Source organism: Dendropsophus ebraccatus, chromosome 7 (genome assembly GCF_027789765.1).
Source record: "Dendropsophus ebraccatus isolate aDenEbr1 chromosome 7, aDenEbr1.pat, whole genome shotgun sequence".
Classification (NCBI taxonomy): domain Eukaryota; kingdom Metazoa; phylum Chordata; class Amphibia; order Anura; family Hylidae; genus Dendropsophus; species Dendropsophus ebraccatus.
In genome coordinates, this window is record NC_091460.1 from 145,126,952 (window position 1) to 145,145,353 (window position 18,402).

The 18,402-nt window shown below is 41.3% G+C and overlaps 1 protein-coding gene across 2 annotated transcripts in view; it reads right to left on the reverse strand.

Moving 5' to 3' along the window:
• The window catches only part of TTC29 (tetratricopeptide repeat domain 29), a 141,385-nt gene that overhangs the window by 77,906 nt on the left and 45,077 nt on the right, over window positions 1–18,402 (reverse strand). Inside the window, exons 5-6 of one of the 2 annotated variants that reach the window (XM_069976883.1) lie at window positions 17,314–17,499; window positions 449–661 (exon numbers count right to left, since the gene is read on the reverse strand). In XM_069976883.1, the coding sequence (XP_069832984.1) occupies window positions 449–661; window positions 17,314–17,499 (399 nt within the window). The remainder of the gene's footprint in view (window positions 1–448; window positions 662–17,313; window positions 17,500–18,402) is intronic. The other variant, XM_069976884.1, reaches the window with a different exon arrangement.

Below are 18,402 nucleotides of genomic sequence, written 5' to 3' on the forward strand. Positions count from 1 at the left end.
AGACCAAAAATGGGTGATAAATCCAAAGGGTTTATTTTCTTCATGTTTCCAGGACGAGGGGAGTGACAAGGTACTTACACTAAGGATACACGTTATTATTTTGGAGACAATCTTTCCCTTACATAGATGAGCTATGCCGGACTCATTTAGAACATAAAATCTCCGTTCAGCAATATGGCGCAGTGCTAAGCAGTAACATATTTACCTTTGTAAAGAACCAACTTTTTTTTTTTGCAAATATATTTCCTACATTTTTGTATAAAAATGCTGGCTGCAAATTTCATATAAAAGCTGTTTTACAGAAAAGTAAATCTATTGATGGCATTTGTCTCTGAAAGTGGAAGGAAATGATCACCTAGCTAAACATTCCGCAGCATTTACTTTACTCATGGGCAAAAAAAGAACAGTACATTAAAAAATATATGGGAGAGGGTTATTTTCCACCTACCTTCTCTTGCCATATCAAGTGCTTTTATTAGAGTTTTGATGGCCTGTTGCCATTCTTTATTCTCCAGCATTTTGTCTGATAGCAATGTATATATTCTCCAGAGGTTCTCGCAGGCCAGTGAGTTGTGAGTGCGGCCCGTCTCATCCTTCCATATCCGGCCTACTGTCAGATGATAAAATGCCTCATAATGTTCAACAGCCTTCTCCAACTGACCTACAATATATAAGACATGTATAAATATCATCACTCTGCACTACACAGCGGGGGTATATGGAATCTTTACATAGTCATAAAAGCTGCAATCTATATAGAGTAAGATGGTGAAAATTACAAAGAAATGCAAATGTTGAAATGCTCATTCAAAAAAGTGATATATATATATATATATATATATATACACACACACACACACACACACACACACACACACATAGATAGACATAACTGTCCGTTATATAAAACATTTAAGACACAAATTCGAAGATTTTTCAAACAATTCAAAAATAAAATAAACATTGAGGGGTTTGTGGGGGCATTTCATTGGGGGCATATCTTTAAATACTCAGTCCCCTGGAAACTCACTTGTAGTAAGCAACGGCTGCAGAACCCACTGAGCCACCCACGGTGTCTTTGGGTCAATCTCAAGGGCAATGTCCAAATAGCCCACCTGATTTCACTCTTTAACCCCTTTAAAGGGATCTATTCACTATCTAGTCACTATCTCTGAGAGTGGTCTTGATGTGGGGGCTCCTGGTCCAGCGGATAAAGAGATATGGGTGACAACCACCAAGGGGTCAGGCAGAGACATGTCCAGGGACAGGCTGAGGTTTGGGGCTGTGGAGATTTATAGTCACTCACAAGACTGAGTGGACATCGGAGTTTTACTGTAAATGGGAATGGCTGCTTAAAGGGGTTGTCCAGTGAAAATCTTTTTCTTTCAAATCAATCAAATCTCAGAATGTTATATAGATTTGTAATTTACTTCTATTAAAAAATATCCAGTCTTCCAATACTTTTCAGCTGCTGTATATCCTGCAGGCAATGTTGTTTTATTTTCAGCCTGACACAGTGCTCTCTGCTGACATCTCTGGCCGAGACAGGAACTGTCCAGAGCAGGAGAGGTTTTTTATGGGGATTAGTAGAAAACCGAGACAGAGTTCCTGTCTCGGCCAGAGATGTCAGCAGAGAGCTTTGTGTCAGACTGAAAATAAAACAACACTTCCTGCAGGACATACAGCAGCTAATAAGTACGGGAAGACTGGAGATTTTTTAATATGAAGTAAATTACAAATCTATATAACTTTTCGTTATCTGGAAAAAAAAAAACATTTTTTGCTGGACAACCCCTTTATAACAACAAGTGATGGTGGGTGACTAGAAAGGGAAGGATTTGGATTTGTGCACAGATTCCTTAAAAAATCAGCAGAGAAGTGCACACTCACTATATGGACAGAGCTAGGAATGACAGGAGTGGATACAAAGCATCGAAGAGGAGCATGGACCAGAGAGCATGGATTAAAGGTTGGGATCAGGAGCATCAGGATGGAAGCAGACCACCATCATTACAACACTACTCAGAAGAACACAGCTGCTGTGGCCCCTTCACTGTTTATCCACCACATGTGGTTGTGCCTGGTAATGCTTTGCAGCTACATTAACCTTAAAGGGGTTATCCAGGTTTAAAAAAAAAAAACAAGACTGCCCCTTTCTTCCAATTAAAGCACCAATTTTGTGTTTTTGTGGGTGTGGTACTGCGGCTTTATTGAGGTGCTTTTTCCTTCGAAGAAAGCAGCTATGTTTTTCCAATCCTGAATAACCCCTTTAAAAGGATTATCCGGGGAGCAGAAAAGGTCCTACCTCTTCTGTTCTCCGGTGCTCCAATTCCCCATTCTGTCTCTGGTGATAACTTCCGAGATGAGAGGGGGCCGGAGCACGTCCACACGCAATGTCCAACAGCTGCCCAAGATCATGGGCGCAAGATCAGTAACATTGAGCATCTATCAATCACTGGAAGTTATCAGCAGAGGTAGGAAGTGGAGCGCTGGAGAGCAGAAGAGGTGGGACCTTTTCTGCTTTCCGGATAACCTCTTTAATGGACTGATCTGCACTTACTGTGTTTCTTTCACTCTTCTGATCAGTGGGGAGATTGAACTTATTGAACTTAAAGTATTTTTGTTTAGGCAACATTCTTTTGAGTGGTGTTTGGGTATTATCCCATTATCTTCAAACTGTGTCGATGAGCTGTCTCCAAAATCAATGCAACTTTAATAAGCAGACTACAACTGAAGAGGTCTCCATCATATAATGACTTATGGCAGGTACTGACAACATGGCTATGTTCACAACGTTTTTCCTCTCAGTTCTGACAAGAAAAAATTATGTCGGTCATTTGGCTGTTTGGCCGTCCGTCCATTATTCTAGGTCAGGTGGACTGATCGTCCTTTCTCTTTTATTGAAAAGTCCATTGAATTTAATAGTAAAAACAGTGAAAGGACTGTGAAAAAGGAAAAGCTGTGTGTGACCAACTAAAAAATAACGTCCGTGCTGCAATTACGGTTCGCACTAGAACATGTCCTTTCTTTTTGTGGCACGGATGACAGATCAACAAAATTTGCTGATGTGTGAATAGGCACATAAAAACCAATAGCATATAAATATATCAACTGCAGATCCATAATTACTGACAAATTTTGTGAACGTGTGAACAAGGCCTAAAGGCCTTATGCACACGTTCAGTATTTTTTTTTCATATCCGTACATTCCTCCCACAATCCACACGTACAATCCGCTCTAAAAATTACGGATTGGGCACCTCTAGTGCATTCGTATTTCCGTAAATTCGTTTTCAAAAACAATACCTTTCAACATGTCACTAATGACTCATCCTTATTTTTTTTATGGATATATGGTGCCAAAAAATGGTTACAATGAGTAGAAAATAACAGATCCCGTTGATTTCTATCAGAGAATCTGCAAAACAAATCAGCGTCCGCATTGGTTAGCGTCCCTGTAAGTTACTGATCGTGTGAATAGCCCAATAGATATCAATGTGCACAAACTCGAGTACGGAAATACAGATTCGTAGATTGCGGGACATGTGAATATATGTTCACACACTGTATACCAACGGCCTTTTGAGTGCTCCTGCACAAAAGGGATTCTAAAAACTTTCCATACTAGGCTATGTTTACACAACGTCTTTTTATGCAGTATAATATTTTTAAAATAACGGCCATTATTTTACAAAGACGACTGTCAATAATTATCATAAACATTATGCACGTCCGTTATTATCAAACAACTTTTAGCCTAAAAAAGAGAACATAGCCCTAATCTGTCATACTATTCTGTTTTAGGCTATGTTCACAGAGTATATTGGTCAGTATTTTGCAGCCAAAATCAGGAGTGGAGCTGACAGGGGAAAAAAAAAAATTATAATGAAAAGATTTGCACAGTTTCTGTGTTATTAACCCACTCCTGGTTTTAGTTTAAAAAAAAAAGGCTGACCAAAAGGCCATGTTCACACAATGTTTTTATACACTGTGTGCACTGGATGTCCGTCATTCCATTGACTTCAATGCATTACATTGCAGTTAGTTAAACAGTGGCAATAACTGATGTCTTTTTTTGACATTGTGTGAACATAGCCAAAGACTGACAGGAATACTATGTGTGAACAAAGCCTATAAACAGTTTTAGGCTATTTTCACACAACGTATGAGACGGGCCGTTCCGTGACCCTGGCCGGGTCACAGAACGGCCGGTCCCTGGCCGGATCATCTTGGCCGGTACTTAAGTACCGGCCGGATGATCTTTCCTTAGGCTATGTTAGAAGTTAGAAGTGTTTAATAAAGGCTATGTTCACATTTAGTATAACACGGTCTGTTGCATAGCAACGGACGGTGTTATACTACTGGACATCGGACAGTGCTTGAAATGTTCCTGCACCTGAAACAGCTGTATCAGCTGCAGGAACATTATCTTACATTTACAACTGAATTGTGGGCACCGTTGGGTGAGCCTGCAATTCAATTAGCCGGCCATACTTTACATTGTGTGAATAGGCATGTTCATTATTTTAATGTCCGCTCTAAAGAAACGTTCTTTCTTTTAAAACAAACAAACAAACAATCAATGGTTTGGGAACATAGCCTAAAAGGCATTGGTGTATGAACGTTCTATGAGTGCTGTCTATACAGTACATTAAAGTGTCACTGTTGTTTCATTTTTTTTGCAGAAATCAATAGTCCAGGCGATTTTAGGAAACTTTGTAATTAGGTTTATTAGGCAAATATGCCATTATCTGCATTCAGAAAGCCTTTCCCCAGCCCCCCCTCTCATTTACTGCTCTGCTTATCAGGAAATCTCTACTCTTTTCCATCAGTTGAGCCCTGTGTAACCTATAGACTGGGGAGGGGGAGGAGGGAGATTAGTCGCGAGCAGAGAGCAGAGAACAAAGTATTACACAGCGGGAACTGTCTGAAAGCCGGTATTCAGAGAGGTCAGGTCAGAGAGGTAGGTCAGAGAGGTCACCGGAGGAAATAGCTTGGTGATATAGCTGTAAATTAACTCTTTGTTGTCCTGCTTTGGTGCCTCATCTCCCTCCACCCCTCCCCTCTCCATAAGAGAACAATGAAGACAGGCGGGAGAGCTTCAAACTGCTTTTTCATGATAAAAATGCATCTTTAGGCTAATAAACCCAATTACAAAGTTTCTTAAAATCGTCTGTACTAAGGTTCCGGAAGACATAATTTTCTTTTGCTTTGATAACCCATATTATATAGTATATGAACATATTATATACATAATGCTTAAATATAATACATAAAAAAAACCTGTATTTTTCAGGAAAGAAATGCTTGTAATAATTTCCAGTGTATTACATTTATTGTAGCTCATTGACATAAGTTGAATATAATGCTGCGGCTTAAGTATATAAGTATAGATTATCTATATTGTATAGAAGTAAATTTCCCTAGGAAGCGGGATCTCTTTCAGTCCATAAGGATCTTGTCTCTATTTGCATACTTTATATGCTTTAAAGTATCCGAGAATCACACTTACATTCATTTAATATATGCAAGTGGTAAGTAGTGACCAAGCTTCCGATAGAGGAACATGACTTCATCAGCTGCATTATTTTCCCACTGCAAAGACTGATATTAACACAAATGGGTTTAAATGGGGAGCTGCCATAAAAGCCGGCACATAAATGTAATTCTTCCAGACGCTATTTTGATGCACATTTTTTGATCTCATGAATATTTAATGAAATGGCCCAAACTAAAGCCATATAACATTCTTACATTACTGATGCCTGCGCCCGTGAGCTACAAACATTAGAGCCATGATTGAGTGTACTAAAATGAACTCATTCAGCATCGCATTGATTAGTCGCAACGCAGAGAAAGAGAAGAGAGACAGAGGGAACCATGCCTTACCCCACTTAAGAATAAAAGCTGCCACAATTAAAGGTTTCATCGCCGGAGCGGGGACGGCATTATACACTCACCCATAATTAAATAAATAAGGGATCCTTGTAAAGCACTGCTCGCCGAGACCTGACATTAATCTGCTGGGATGTTAATTAGGTTCAAAGACTGCTTCCGGTGTTGTTCCAGTAATTTATTATGTCACAAATTGCAAGATGTACTGGCTGACCTGCCCGACTGCCGGGGATCAGCAATCTGGAGGGCGGCTAATTATCTGCCTCTCTATAAGCGCCAGCAGTGGAAGGAAAGTGGAAGGAACAATCCCAGGGAAATAATTTGACACTTCCAGACAGGAACATTTTTCTAGTCAGAGGGATAAGTAGAAACCAAAGTATTTGTTGTAAACAGCAGTTACACTATTATGTTCTGTAGAATGGAGGCTGGTAAATTAGCCGGGATTTCTCATACGTATCATATAAAGAGCTATAGACGCAAATAGTGTTTACTCTAAGACTTATTTACCACTAAGTACATATATATATATATATATATATATACTCTTTAAGGGACGGCAATAGGGAAAAAACACTGCATGATAATATTAAAGTCCAGGGTCAGGTAATTTTTTAAAAGAGCCGTAGAGGAGGTGGCTGAACAGAACAACATGCACCTACCTCCCCGGCTCCAGCAGAGGCTGACTGGCTGAGCAGGACTGACATGTCATGAATCGGGTTTCCACTTAGACCAGGAAACAGCCGGGGGACCGGGAACCAGAGCAGTGCTGGAGCCGGGGAGGTGGGTGCATGATGTTTTGTTCAGTCACCTCCTCCCTGGAGAAAAAAAATGCCGGACTTCCCCTTTAAGCCATCATGTCCAGGGAACATCTGGGTTCTGTTGTAGGCGACTACTTGGTCTAAGGGGCCTATTCCACGGAGCGATATTGGCCCGATTCGGCCGATTATCACTCCATGGAATAGAGACAACGATCAGCCGATGACCGTGTCATCGGCTGATTGTTTATTTGGGTTCAAACCTAAAATCGTCAGGCACTGGCCGCGCATTGCTGAGTGGAATAGCGATGCGCAGCGGGCGACTGACGATTCCAAAAGCACCATGCTTTACCTAAACATATTGCAAGTCTTCTCCTGCGCTTCTTCTTCCTCCCAGTCACACGCGCAGCAGCAGCAGCTTTAGTGTGGCCTTTCTTAGCTGACAGACCGCTCAGCCAATCACTAGCCAGGACCGCCGCAGCCAGTGATTGGCTGATCGGTCTGTCAGCTCAGACAGGCCGCTCCGAAGCTGCTGCTGCGCGCAAGACTTACAGCATGAATAGGTAATGTATGGTGTTTAAACAAGGGCTGCAAGGACATCGGTAACGATGTCCTTGCAGCCCTCGATAAACGATTATCGGGCCGTGTAATAGGCCCAGTAAACGTTAGGCCCATTATTGATCGGGCCCCCATCGGCCCGTGGAATAGGACCCTAACACATTTATTGAAATGAAGGTCCACTAATTTATGTCACTAAACATTTCTTCTATTAAAGGGGTTATCCAGCACTACAAAAACATGGCCACTTTCCCCCTACTGTTGTCTCCAGTTTGGGTGGGGTTTTAAAACTCAGTTTCATTGAAGTAAATGGAGCTTAATTGCAAACCACACCTGAACTGGAGACAACAGTAGGGGGAAAAGTGGCCATGTTTTTGTAGTGCTGGATAACCCCTTTAAGTTGCCCTATTCCCTTCAGCCAGAATAATATCCTCCGTTGTTATAACCTTCGGGTTTTTATGACTTTGAAATTAGATTTTTGCATCAAAATTTTCTTTTGAGATTTTTAGACTTTAGTGTAACAATAATAATAATTATAATCCATCAATGAATAAGGGAAAGGAATGGCATGTTGTGGTAATCTGGGTATGGACTGCATACTGTAAGTGGCTTCTTGTAGATGGGGTAGGTAGCACCTAAGGCAACATTAAAGGTGTGAAATATATATAAATATATATATATATATATATATATATACTGTATATATAGGTTGTTAACTGAAAAGTTATAAAAGTTTGGAATGTTTTTTTTTTTTTACTATTAGGTAAATTGCTTCTTTTCGTTAATCTTAATCAATTGGCACTGATGCAGGGATGCCAGGGATGCGGTCCTGCTTTTGAAACCCCAGCCAGTGGAGCTGCGTCACAGGGGGGGGGGGGGGGGGGGGGAGATTTCGTCACACTGGGGGGCGGTGGAGCAGCTTCCAGTGCTCCAGGGTTGGCTGGTGCTTTTATAGACTACTTGAAAGGGCTTAAACAAAATAATAAATATATCTATATAAATAATAAATATCTGTCAATCTCACCACATCTCTCCCTGTATTACAACTCTTTATTTCGGGATGTTAACTTCCATGTGACTTCAGGTATGCGACATTCCTATGCAGGGGCTGATTAACTTTACCATGAGCCCTGAGCTGTTGGCCAAGCTCGGCCCCCCCACTCCTCTGTAGCAAGGGCGGCACTAGCGTGGTGTTCATAGTACAGGATAGATAATGTCATGATGCCTTGATCTGTGCAAAATTGCGGTAAAAAAGCAGCAATTTTTTGCAAATCATGGCAGAACTGTAGCCAAGAACAATACACCGCTGAAAGTATAAGTTTTTTTAGGTGGCCATGGGCCCCCCAGAGCGCAGGGTCCCCGGCTACTGCCCGAAAAGGACCTATTATAATCCACTAATGTCCCTATGGTACAAAAACTGATGATGATATGAATGCATGGACACTAGGGTTTCCTAATTTTTACCTTCCTTAAATTTGCATTTAGAAAGAAATCTGTCTGGACTGTCACTACAGCCTGAGATCTAGCATTCTGCCCCTGGTTCTCTGAGCTCATAAACACCACGGGAACCCACACACATGAAAGCACCCCCAGTTTCTCAATAGATCACAACATTATGCCACCTCAAACACAACACGTACATAATGGTGTTCAGATTCCTCAAATCCACAGGGCAGTGTAACATTCATGCTTCCCTAGCACAAGACCTGTGTCTTACTGGGAATGCGTTCTCTGGTCCCACACTCACTTTCACACACCTAACACAACAGGCCTAAATGAGTTAAGGGCCCTTTATGTGGCTGATTATGGGCAACGAACTTTCCTAGAAACACTGATTTGGTAGATAATCGGCCAGTGTAAAAGTGTCCGTGCATTTATCGGTATCGCAACCTGTTTCCCGCTCTTGTTCTTCTTCGGACCACCGTAGAAGCGCAAGAGCGCGAAATAGGTTGTTACCAGTACCTGCTTGGCATATGCCCGGTATTTATACACACTGTGTCTGTTGATTTTTCATATTAGAATAAAGAGCTAAAAACGTCTTTTGTTCTTCTCTTTTTATACGTTAATTATCATTTTTTCATCTGGATTGCGGATATCTTTGGGCGTGTCCGCAATCCAATTAAACATTGAACACAATGTAAAATACGTCCATCAGCTGTACTCTACATTGTACGCACAACTATTTTCTACGGCCGCTGTTTACTAAACTGCAGCCGTAAAAAACAGACATGCTCATCCGCCACTCCACAGTAAATTAATGTCACCGCAGCCTATGCCTGATGCTGCAGCAACGTTAATTTACGATCCAGAATGACACAGGTGCAGGAGCTGCGCCTGTGTCATCCGCGGCGGGTCCCGGCTTTTAGTGATAGCCGGAGACCCGCCACAGTACTGAGAGTTAACTCTATAGATACTGCAGTCAGTATGACCGCAGCATCTATAGGGCTTCTGACAGAGAATTATCCCTCTACAGAGGGAGAATTCTCTGTCCGCTGTCCATAGGGGCTCTGCAAAGTGATCGCAGAGCCCCGACGGTAGTCATGGCTACAGAGGCCGGCAGGGAAAGAAAGGGAAGGCTGGGCGCGCACCTATGAGCTCTGCCCCTTTCTTCACGGCCGCTGTCACAAGATTGTAACAGCGGCAGGGGACAGAGGAGAGGGGGCAGACATAGGGGCATCAGCTTATGGGATCATTATGATCCCATAAACTGATATCCTAAAACGACGTGGGCATTGAGGCATCAATGACCCCAGGTCGTGGAAGGGTTAACAAAGGACATTGTGTATACTGCGTGTATGTATTGTGTCTGTGTATACTGTGTGTATGGTCGTTGTTACATTGAAATCAGTGAAAACATATTAATTTCAATCATTATCAATACCAATAATTAATAATTAATTTTTTCAATGAAAAGAATAGCCATTGTTAATATGTTGTGTGAAAATAGCTTTAATCTTACAGTTTTTACTTCGCCTGTTAAAACCCAAAATAGGCTGAGATTCCCTGTTTCTGTAGAGATCCCTTTTTAGTAGTCATCTCATTATCATTCCAGACAGGATAACAATGAGCACTTATACGTAGACAACATAGGATCCACCATCATTATATAACTTCCCTTCCACTTTCCTCTACATAGTGATCTCTGCACAGGTTACAGAGCATACTCACAATACTTTTCCCATGCAAGTAAGTGAGACCTTTCAAGGCTGCAGTTTCCAATAGCGTGTGAAACTGCTGTAAAATCACCAACAGCTCTGGCAAGATGGCTGCCCCCATAATCATGTACAGAAAGTAACATAAAAAAGGTTAGATAAAAGTTATGTGTTGGTATCTGGGTTTAACCCCTAGATGACCAAGGACGTACCTGTACGCCTTGGAAACCTGTCCCCAGATGACCCTGGGCGTAAAGGTACGTTCTGTTTTATGAAGCGCGCTGCATAGCAGGTGGGGGCCGGCTGCAATCAATAGCCGGGCCCTCACCATAAATGGCAGGCTGCAGCAATCGTGCTGCAGCCTGTCATTAACCCCTTAAAGTGTAAGTGAAGTGACAGGAGAAGCTCCTGTCACTTACTGATCGGGACCCCCACAGTGTGACTGTGGGGGTCCCATTTGCTATGTCGGACCTTTGTAGGTCTCGTGCCTCCCTCCCCGCGGTCCGATTGGCGATCTGTTCATTGAGTCTGCCACAGGCAGACTCAATGAGCGGAGCGCCTATTACACTGATCAATGCTATGCCTATGGCATAGCAGTGATCAGTGTATGCAATCTAAGTATTGCATGTAATAGTCCCCCAGGGAGACTTAAAGTGTGTAAAAAAGAAAAAGTAAAAATGTTTTTTACAATACCCCAAAGCCCCTTCCCCAATAAAAGTAAAAATCACCCCCCCCTTTCCCATAATATAAATAAAACATAAAAATAAATAAACATATTATATACCATAGCGTGCGTAATTGTCCGATCTATTGAAATATAACAATCGCGAATGGTTTAAACGAAAAGAGGGAAAAAAGCACCAGGATTAAAGTTTTTTGTTACATTATATATATTAAAAAAGTGTTAAAATGTGATCAGAATGTCCGATCTATACATATATGGTATTAATAAAAAAGTAGAGATCATGGCGCAAAAAATGACGCCACATACAGCCCCATAGGTGAAAAACTAAAACCGTTATAAGAGTCACAATAGGACTGTTTTATTAATAATTAATTGCAAAAAACAAAAGGATTTCATAAAATATATATATTAGAAAATCTGCATGTGGTTGTGTTCGGACTGACCTATAGAATAATGGTATCATGTCGCTGTTACCATATAGGACATTACGTAGACACAGGAACCCCCCAACGTTACCATGCTGCATTCTTTTTTTTACGATTTCACCAATTTATATCTTCATAAATAATATATTTGGGGATTCCATCATACATGTTATGGTAGAATGAAAGACGCCATTACAAAGTACAACTATTCCTGTAAAAAACAACAAGCCCCCACATGGCCGTGTAGAGAGAAAAATAAAGTGCTAGAGCTTTTAGAAGGGGAGGAGGAAAAAACTAAAGTGCCAAAATGAAAAGTAGCGCGGTCCACTGGGTCATTTTGGGCCTGGTCCTCAAGGGGTTAAATAATGGAGGAAAAAAATCGAGGTGATGCAAAGCTTATCGGTTGTATCGGACATGTACATGAAGAATTCCTTCTATTGTAACATTAATAAAGATTACACAAGAAGGGAAGGCAATCCTTAATGCCATCACATTATTGTTGTACATAAAAAGGTAATCTCTTGTTATTGCCTTTCATCAGGGCACTTTCCATACTCTTTATTCATGATCTACAACTTATCTTAATGTAACACTAATTTAATATAGCCGTAAGGTTTTGTCTGCATTTTAATTGCCAGAATTTGCATAATAATCAATACACTCCAGCTATGAATTCCTCTATAGAGAAGAGACGGGGAAGGTTGATGCACTGGACTTGTTATCATCTTTTACTGTTGCTTTTCTTCTTTATTCCCTTTAGGAATCTGAGCTAAATAATAATAACACCCAAACCTGTGTACACCTGAATATCACCGGAGGAGCGCGAACGTAGGACACAATGATCAAGATTGTCATCCAAAACTGGAAAAAGGAATCCACTGGATACACAACACTGAATATATACGTCAGAAATAAAATATTCCGGGACGGCACCAAGAAGAGAATTTGTCCTATAGATGGGCTATGTGCACACAAGAAAAAATAACGTCATTTGGCCGTCGGTCAGTGCAGTGACAGCTGTCGGTCCATTATTCTAGGTCAGGTGGACTGATCGCCCTTTGTCTTTAATTAAAAAGTCTATTGAATTTAATAGTAAAAATGGTGAAAGGACGGAGAAAAAAGAAAAACTGTGTGTAAATAACGTCCGTTTTTTGCAAAAGACGTCTGAAAATAGTTGTCATGATCATTATTCTGACGTCCGCTCAGACAACGTCCATTATTTTATACACTGTGAGCATTGGATGTTCATCATTCCATCAACTTTAATAGATTGCATTGTCAATGTCAACAAAAACGGACGTCTTTTCTCTTTTTTGAACTTAGCCGTGCACTGTAACAAATCATGTACTACAGGAAATTCTGCTCCCACTTTACACATGGAATTGGCCCTGCCGATAGTAAGTCATTTTTAGGCTATGTTCACACACTGTTTCATTTTGGCTGTTCATTGGTTGTCTTTCTGGACAGCCGTAATTTTGAAGCCAAACAATGGCCATTATTTTATACTGACAGCTGTTACTAAACAAATAATGACCTTTACTTCAAAATAATGTCCGTGAAACGGTCAAAAAATGGTCTGAAATTTCTAGTTTAGTTGCTCCATGAATACTTTTATTAAGTTGATTTATGACCAGATCAAAGGAGACTTGTGAAAATATAGGCTGCAAATCTAAAAAAAAAGTACAATAGAAAAACAAATGTGTCCATAGCTTCATTAGCTTCAATGGACTGGTAAGAACTCATATTATCAAACATTAAGATTAGTTATGTATTTGTCCCATATTTAGGGTATTTATGTTGTCATTAGGTGATTAGGTGTCAATAGCCGGCATCAAACTGAATGTTCAAATTGCCTAAGGGTGAAATAACAGCAGTGGCGGTCTGCCCATGTAATATATAGTCTTAAGGACATTTTAAAGGGGTTGTCCAGCGAAAATCTTTTTCTTTCAAATCAACAGGTGTCAGAAAGTTACACAGATTTGTAATTTACTTCTATTAAAAAATCTCAAGTCTTCCTATACTTATCAGCTGCTGTATGACCTGCTGAAAATGTTTTCTTTTCAGTCTGACACAGTGCTCTCTGCTGCCATCTCTGGCCAAGACAGGAACTGTCCAGAGCAGGAGAGGTTTTCTATGGGGATTCAAAGAAAACCGAGACAGAGTTCTTGTCTCGGCCAGAGATGTTAGCAGAGAGCACTGTGTCACACTGAAAATAAAACAACATTTCCTGCAGGACATACAGCAGCTGATAAGTATGGGAAGACTTGAGATTTTTTTTTATAGAAGTAAATTACAAATCTGTATAACTTTCTGATATCAGTTGACGTGAAAGAAAAAGATTTTCGCTGGACGACCCCTTTAAATCAGGATTACTAGGATTACTCAATGGCTTGTTGTTAAAGAAGTAATGCAAGGTGTGCACTGAGTAAAAGAATAAAAGCAAGAGCAAAATTGCAGAATTAAACATTGTCTACATGAGTTTCAGGACTTCTACAGTATTCCTATTGGAAGCATGATGGTTATGGCAGATTCGTCCTGAAACAGATCCTTATCCCACTGACTTAAAACAATGTTAAAGGGGTAGTCCAGAGAAAAAACTCCTCCAAATCAACTGGTGCCAGAGAATTGTAATTTACTTCTATTAAAAAAATCTCCTGTCTTCCAGTACTTATCAGCTGCTGCATGTCCTGCAGGAAGTGGTGTATTCTTTTCAGTCTGAAACAGTGCTCTCTGCTGCCACCTCTGTCAGGAACTGTCTAGAGCAGGAAAGGTTTTCTATGGGGATTTGCTGCTGCTCTGGACAGTCCCTGACGTGGACAGAGGTGGCAGCAGAGAGCACTGTGTCAGACTGGAGAGAATACACCACTTACTGCAGGACATACAGCATCTGATAAGTACTGGAAGACTTAACATTTTTTAATAGAAGTAAATTACACATCTCTGGCCCTTTATGACACCAGTTGAATTAAAAAAAAAAGTTTTTGTTGAACAATTCCTTTAAGTAGTTTACAGACTGTATAATTCTTCTGTCACATGAGAACTGTTAAATTTCGTTTACTTTGATAACAGACAAAAAAATCAAATGATCCGTCTGCCATCAGGTTATTAGAACTTTACTCTAACTGGTTAATAACCTGCCATCCAAATAAATCATGTTTATTCAAATTGCTGCACCTGTTCCTGTATTTCTCATTATACTATATATCATCATAAAAGAGAATCATCTAATGGTCAACTTTTCTGCTCAGACTTTTGGCCAAAGTCTCCAGTTCAAAGTCCTGATTTTCTTATTCTGACTAATTTTAAAGTATCTTTAGGCAATGTGAGATCTTTTTAGGAGCTGAGAGCTGTGGCTGACATCTAAGGAGCGCTAGCCGCTTCTATATCAGGAGTACCTGAGAAAAGCACAAATTATAATGTAATTGAAAAACACTGAGAACATCATAAAACATTTAAAAAAGACTGCAAACCCTTCTTAAATAAGTAAAAATATAAAGAATTTGGTATTCCTAAGAAAAAGTTAGTTATAACAGGCAAACAAAAGATATGTGGCCATGCATAAAAAGCAATGCAGAGCGCCGCCATGTTCCCACTACGGGAGTGTGACGCATTCTGCAGGGAAAGGCGGCCGTCTATTGATAATGAAGTATGCAAAAATTCATCACGGACATTAACCCCTTCAAGACTGAGCCCACGGATGCACAAAAGTCTGGGTCAAATTAGTGCAATGTTCCTCCCCGCCTTCTAAGAGCCACAACGCTTTTATTTTTCCACCTACAGGGCTGGTTGGGGTCATTTTTTGCGCCATGATCTCTAGTTTTTATTAGTATCATATTGGTGTAAAACAAAAATTTTGATAGCTTTTTATTATTTTTTTTCTGATATATAATTTAAAAAAATCGGCAATCCTGGTGTGTTTTTTTTTTTTGTTTATGCCGTTCACCGTGCGGGAACAATAATGTAATATCTTAATAGATTGGACAATTCCGCACTTTACGATATATAATATCTTTATTTATTTTTTAAAAAAATTATTATTTTATTTTTATAATGGGCAAGGGGGTATATTAAACTTTTATTGGGGGGGTATATGGGTTTCTTAATACTTTTAAAACCTACTACGTAATACTAGGTGTGACCATAGCCTAAAGCAGCGTCAGACTAAAGGCAAAATTGTTCTAATTTTACTTTACCTTTGTTCTAATATTATTAGTGTGTCTCTCTTTTTCTTCACTAACATGGTAAGTATAAGTCCACCATGGAGGCACCAGGTAATCGTGTGATTACAAGGATCAATAGAAGGATCTATTCTATGCACAATTCTTAACAAAACTTTGAGTATATGACACCAAGAATAAAAAGGTTTATTAGCTTGCTTCTGTATGTCTCTTCAGCTGTCAGACAGTTCAGGCGGCCGTCGTACACCCTTTGTAGCAGAAGCCTCCTGGCATCCCGCTAATAGCTTTTGTGAAGGTTCCTAAAATGTATGTGTGGAGTATTCAGGAGCTTGAAGATGATTTCAGAGGAAATTTTAAACTGTTCATGCTGTCACCCTGTGGCATAAAACAACATACTTACCCCCTCCCCCGCTGCTCCCTCCGGGGAGATCAGCCAGTCCTGACCGTGCCGGCATCCGCTGACATCCCAGCCCTACACTGAGCTCTGTGATTGGCTGAGTGGGACATTAACGGAAGCCATAACAATGGGAACACACCCAGGACTGGACAATGGAACAATGGGAACACACCCAGGACTGGACAATGGGAACACACCCAGGACTGGACAATGGGAACACACCCAGGACTGGACAATGGGAACACACCCAGGACTGGACAATGGGAACACACCCAGGACTGGACAATGGGACAATGGGAACACACCCAGGACTGGACAATGGGAACACACCCAGGACTGGACAATGGGAAAATAGGAACACACCCAGGACTGGACAATGGGACAATGGAAACAAACCCAGGACTGGACAATGGGAACACACCCAGGACTGGACAATGGGACAATGGGAACACACCCAGGACTGGACAATGGGAACACACCCAGGACTGGACAATGGGAACACACCCAGGACTGGACAATGGGAACACACCCAGGACTGGACAATGGGAACACACCCAGGACTGGACAATGGGAACACACCCAGGACTGGACAATGGGAAAATAGGAACACACCCAGGACTGGACAATGGGACAAAGGAAACAAACCCAGGACTGGACAATGGGAACACACCCAGGACTGGACAATGGGACAATGGGAACACACCCAGGACTGGACAATGGGAACACACCCAGGACTGGACAATGGGAACACACCCAGGACTGGACAATGGCAACACACCCAGGACTGGACAATGGGAACAAACCCAGGACTGGGCAATGGGACAATGGGAACACACCAAGGACTGGACAATGGGACAATAGGAACACACCCAGGACTGGACAATGGGAACAAACCCAGGACTGGACAATGGGAACACACCCAGGACTGGACAATGGGAACACACCCAGGACTGGACAATGGGAACACACCAAGGACTGGACAATGGGAACACACCCAGGACTGGACAATGGGAACACACCCAGGACTGGACAATGGGAACACACCCAGGACTGGACAATGACAACACACCCAGGACTAGAAGATCACACAGCAGGAGCAGCAGAAGGAATCGGGGGAGGGGGAATTATTTATTGTTTTATGCATTCTGTGTGTCGCTGCTCCTTTAATGTTTGAGCTCTTTATATATAGTATAATGTGTGGGTGACCATGGATTCCCATAAAACAGGATACATTTTTATGATAGAACATACTTAAAAAATCTTCTTACCATGTTCCTCAGCTACTACGGCGAGGTTTGCATGAGCCTCGGCTTCTTTTCTCCCTCCATCAATTTTAATTTTTTTCGCTGTTTGAAAGCAACATTCATAAAAGTGGTTGGAAAGCCAATGATCATCCAGCTTCTTGAAGTACAGAGCAAGTGCAAGTTGATTTTGGTAAACCTCTTCATAGAAGCCTTTGAATGACAAAAAAAAAATAATAATTTCTCTATTAGGTTTTCAGTGATCCGGCAGATCTGCACAACTGGAGACAGTTTAACCAATGGAAATGAAAACTGAATTGCAATATCTGGACCGGTGAGACCATTAGGAGCACTGCCCACCCCCAGAGCGCCAATCCGCCCCCAGCCGGCCCCCACCTGCTTATGATAATAAATGGAGCGGGCTAGCTGAGGTGAGCTGGATCGGTGCTACAGGGGAAGGCAATGCTCCTACTGGGCTCACCAGACCATGGAGCAAATTACTAAGTGTACCGTAACGGCGCTGAGGAGGAAGGTAGGAGACATACCTTCCTCCTGTGCAAAAGGGACATATCAGCAGGTTAGATTCGTGTAGCTTGCTGATAGTTCCCCTTTAAAGGATTTGTCTTGGCAAAGCAAAATAATGCAGGACAGCCGGGGCTGGTGTAAACATAAGAAACATGATGATGCCATGCCACCATCCCTGGTCCCCCGTCAGTAGATAGAGGAGACCAGGAGGTTACCAGGAGAGGTGGTGCTGTGGCTGTGGGGGGTTGGGTCAGATGAGTATAACTTGTTTTTATGTTTACCCCCCCCCCCATGCTGTCCTGCAATTTTTTATTTTTTCCCAGACAACTATTTAATCCTTTGGTCCCAGATTTATCTACCCGCCAACTACTCTGTGGATGTATGATAACAACTAACACAAATGGATGCGCACAGAGGCACAGTTATGAGCGGGCTATGGGTTCTGTAATATGTATCCCTGTCATGTCCTAATATTAACATTGGATATTAAACAAAGCTGTAGCAACTATCTTCTAAGTCCATAGCAACCAATCATAGATCGACTTTTTTTTCTTAAACTATTCTAGTATAATAAAAGCTGAGCGGTGTGTA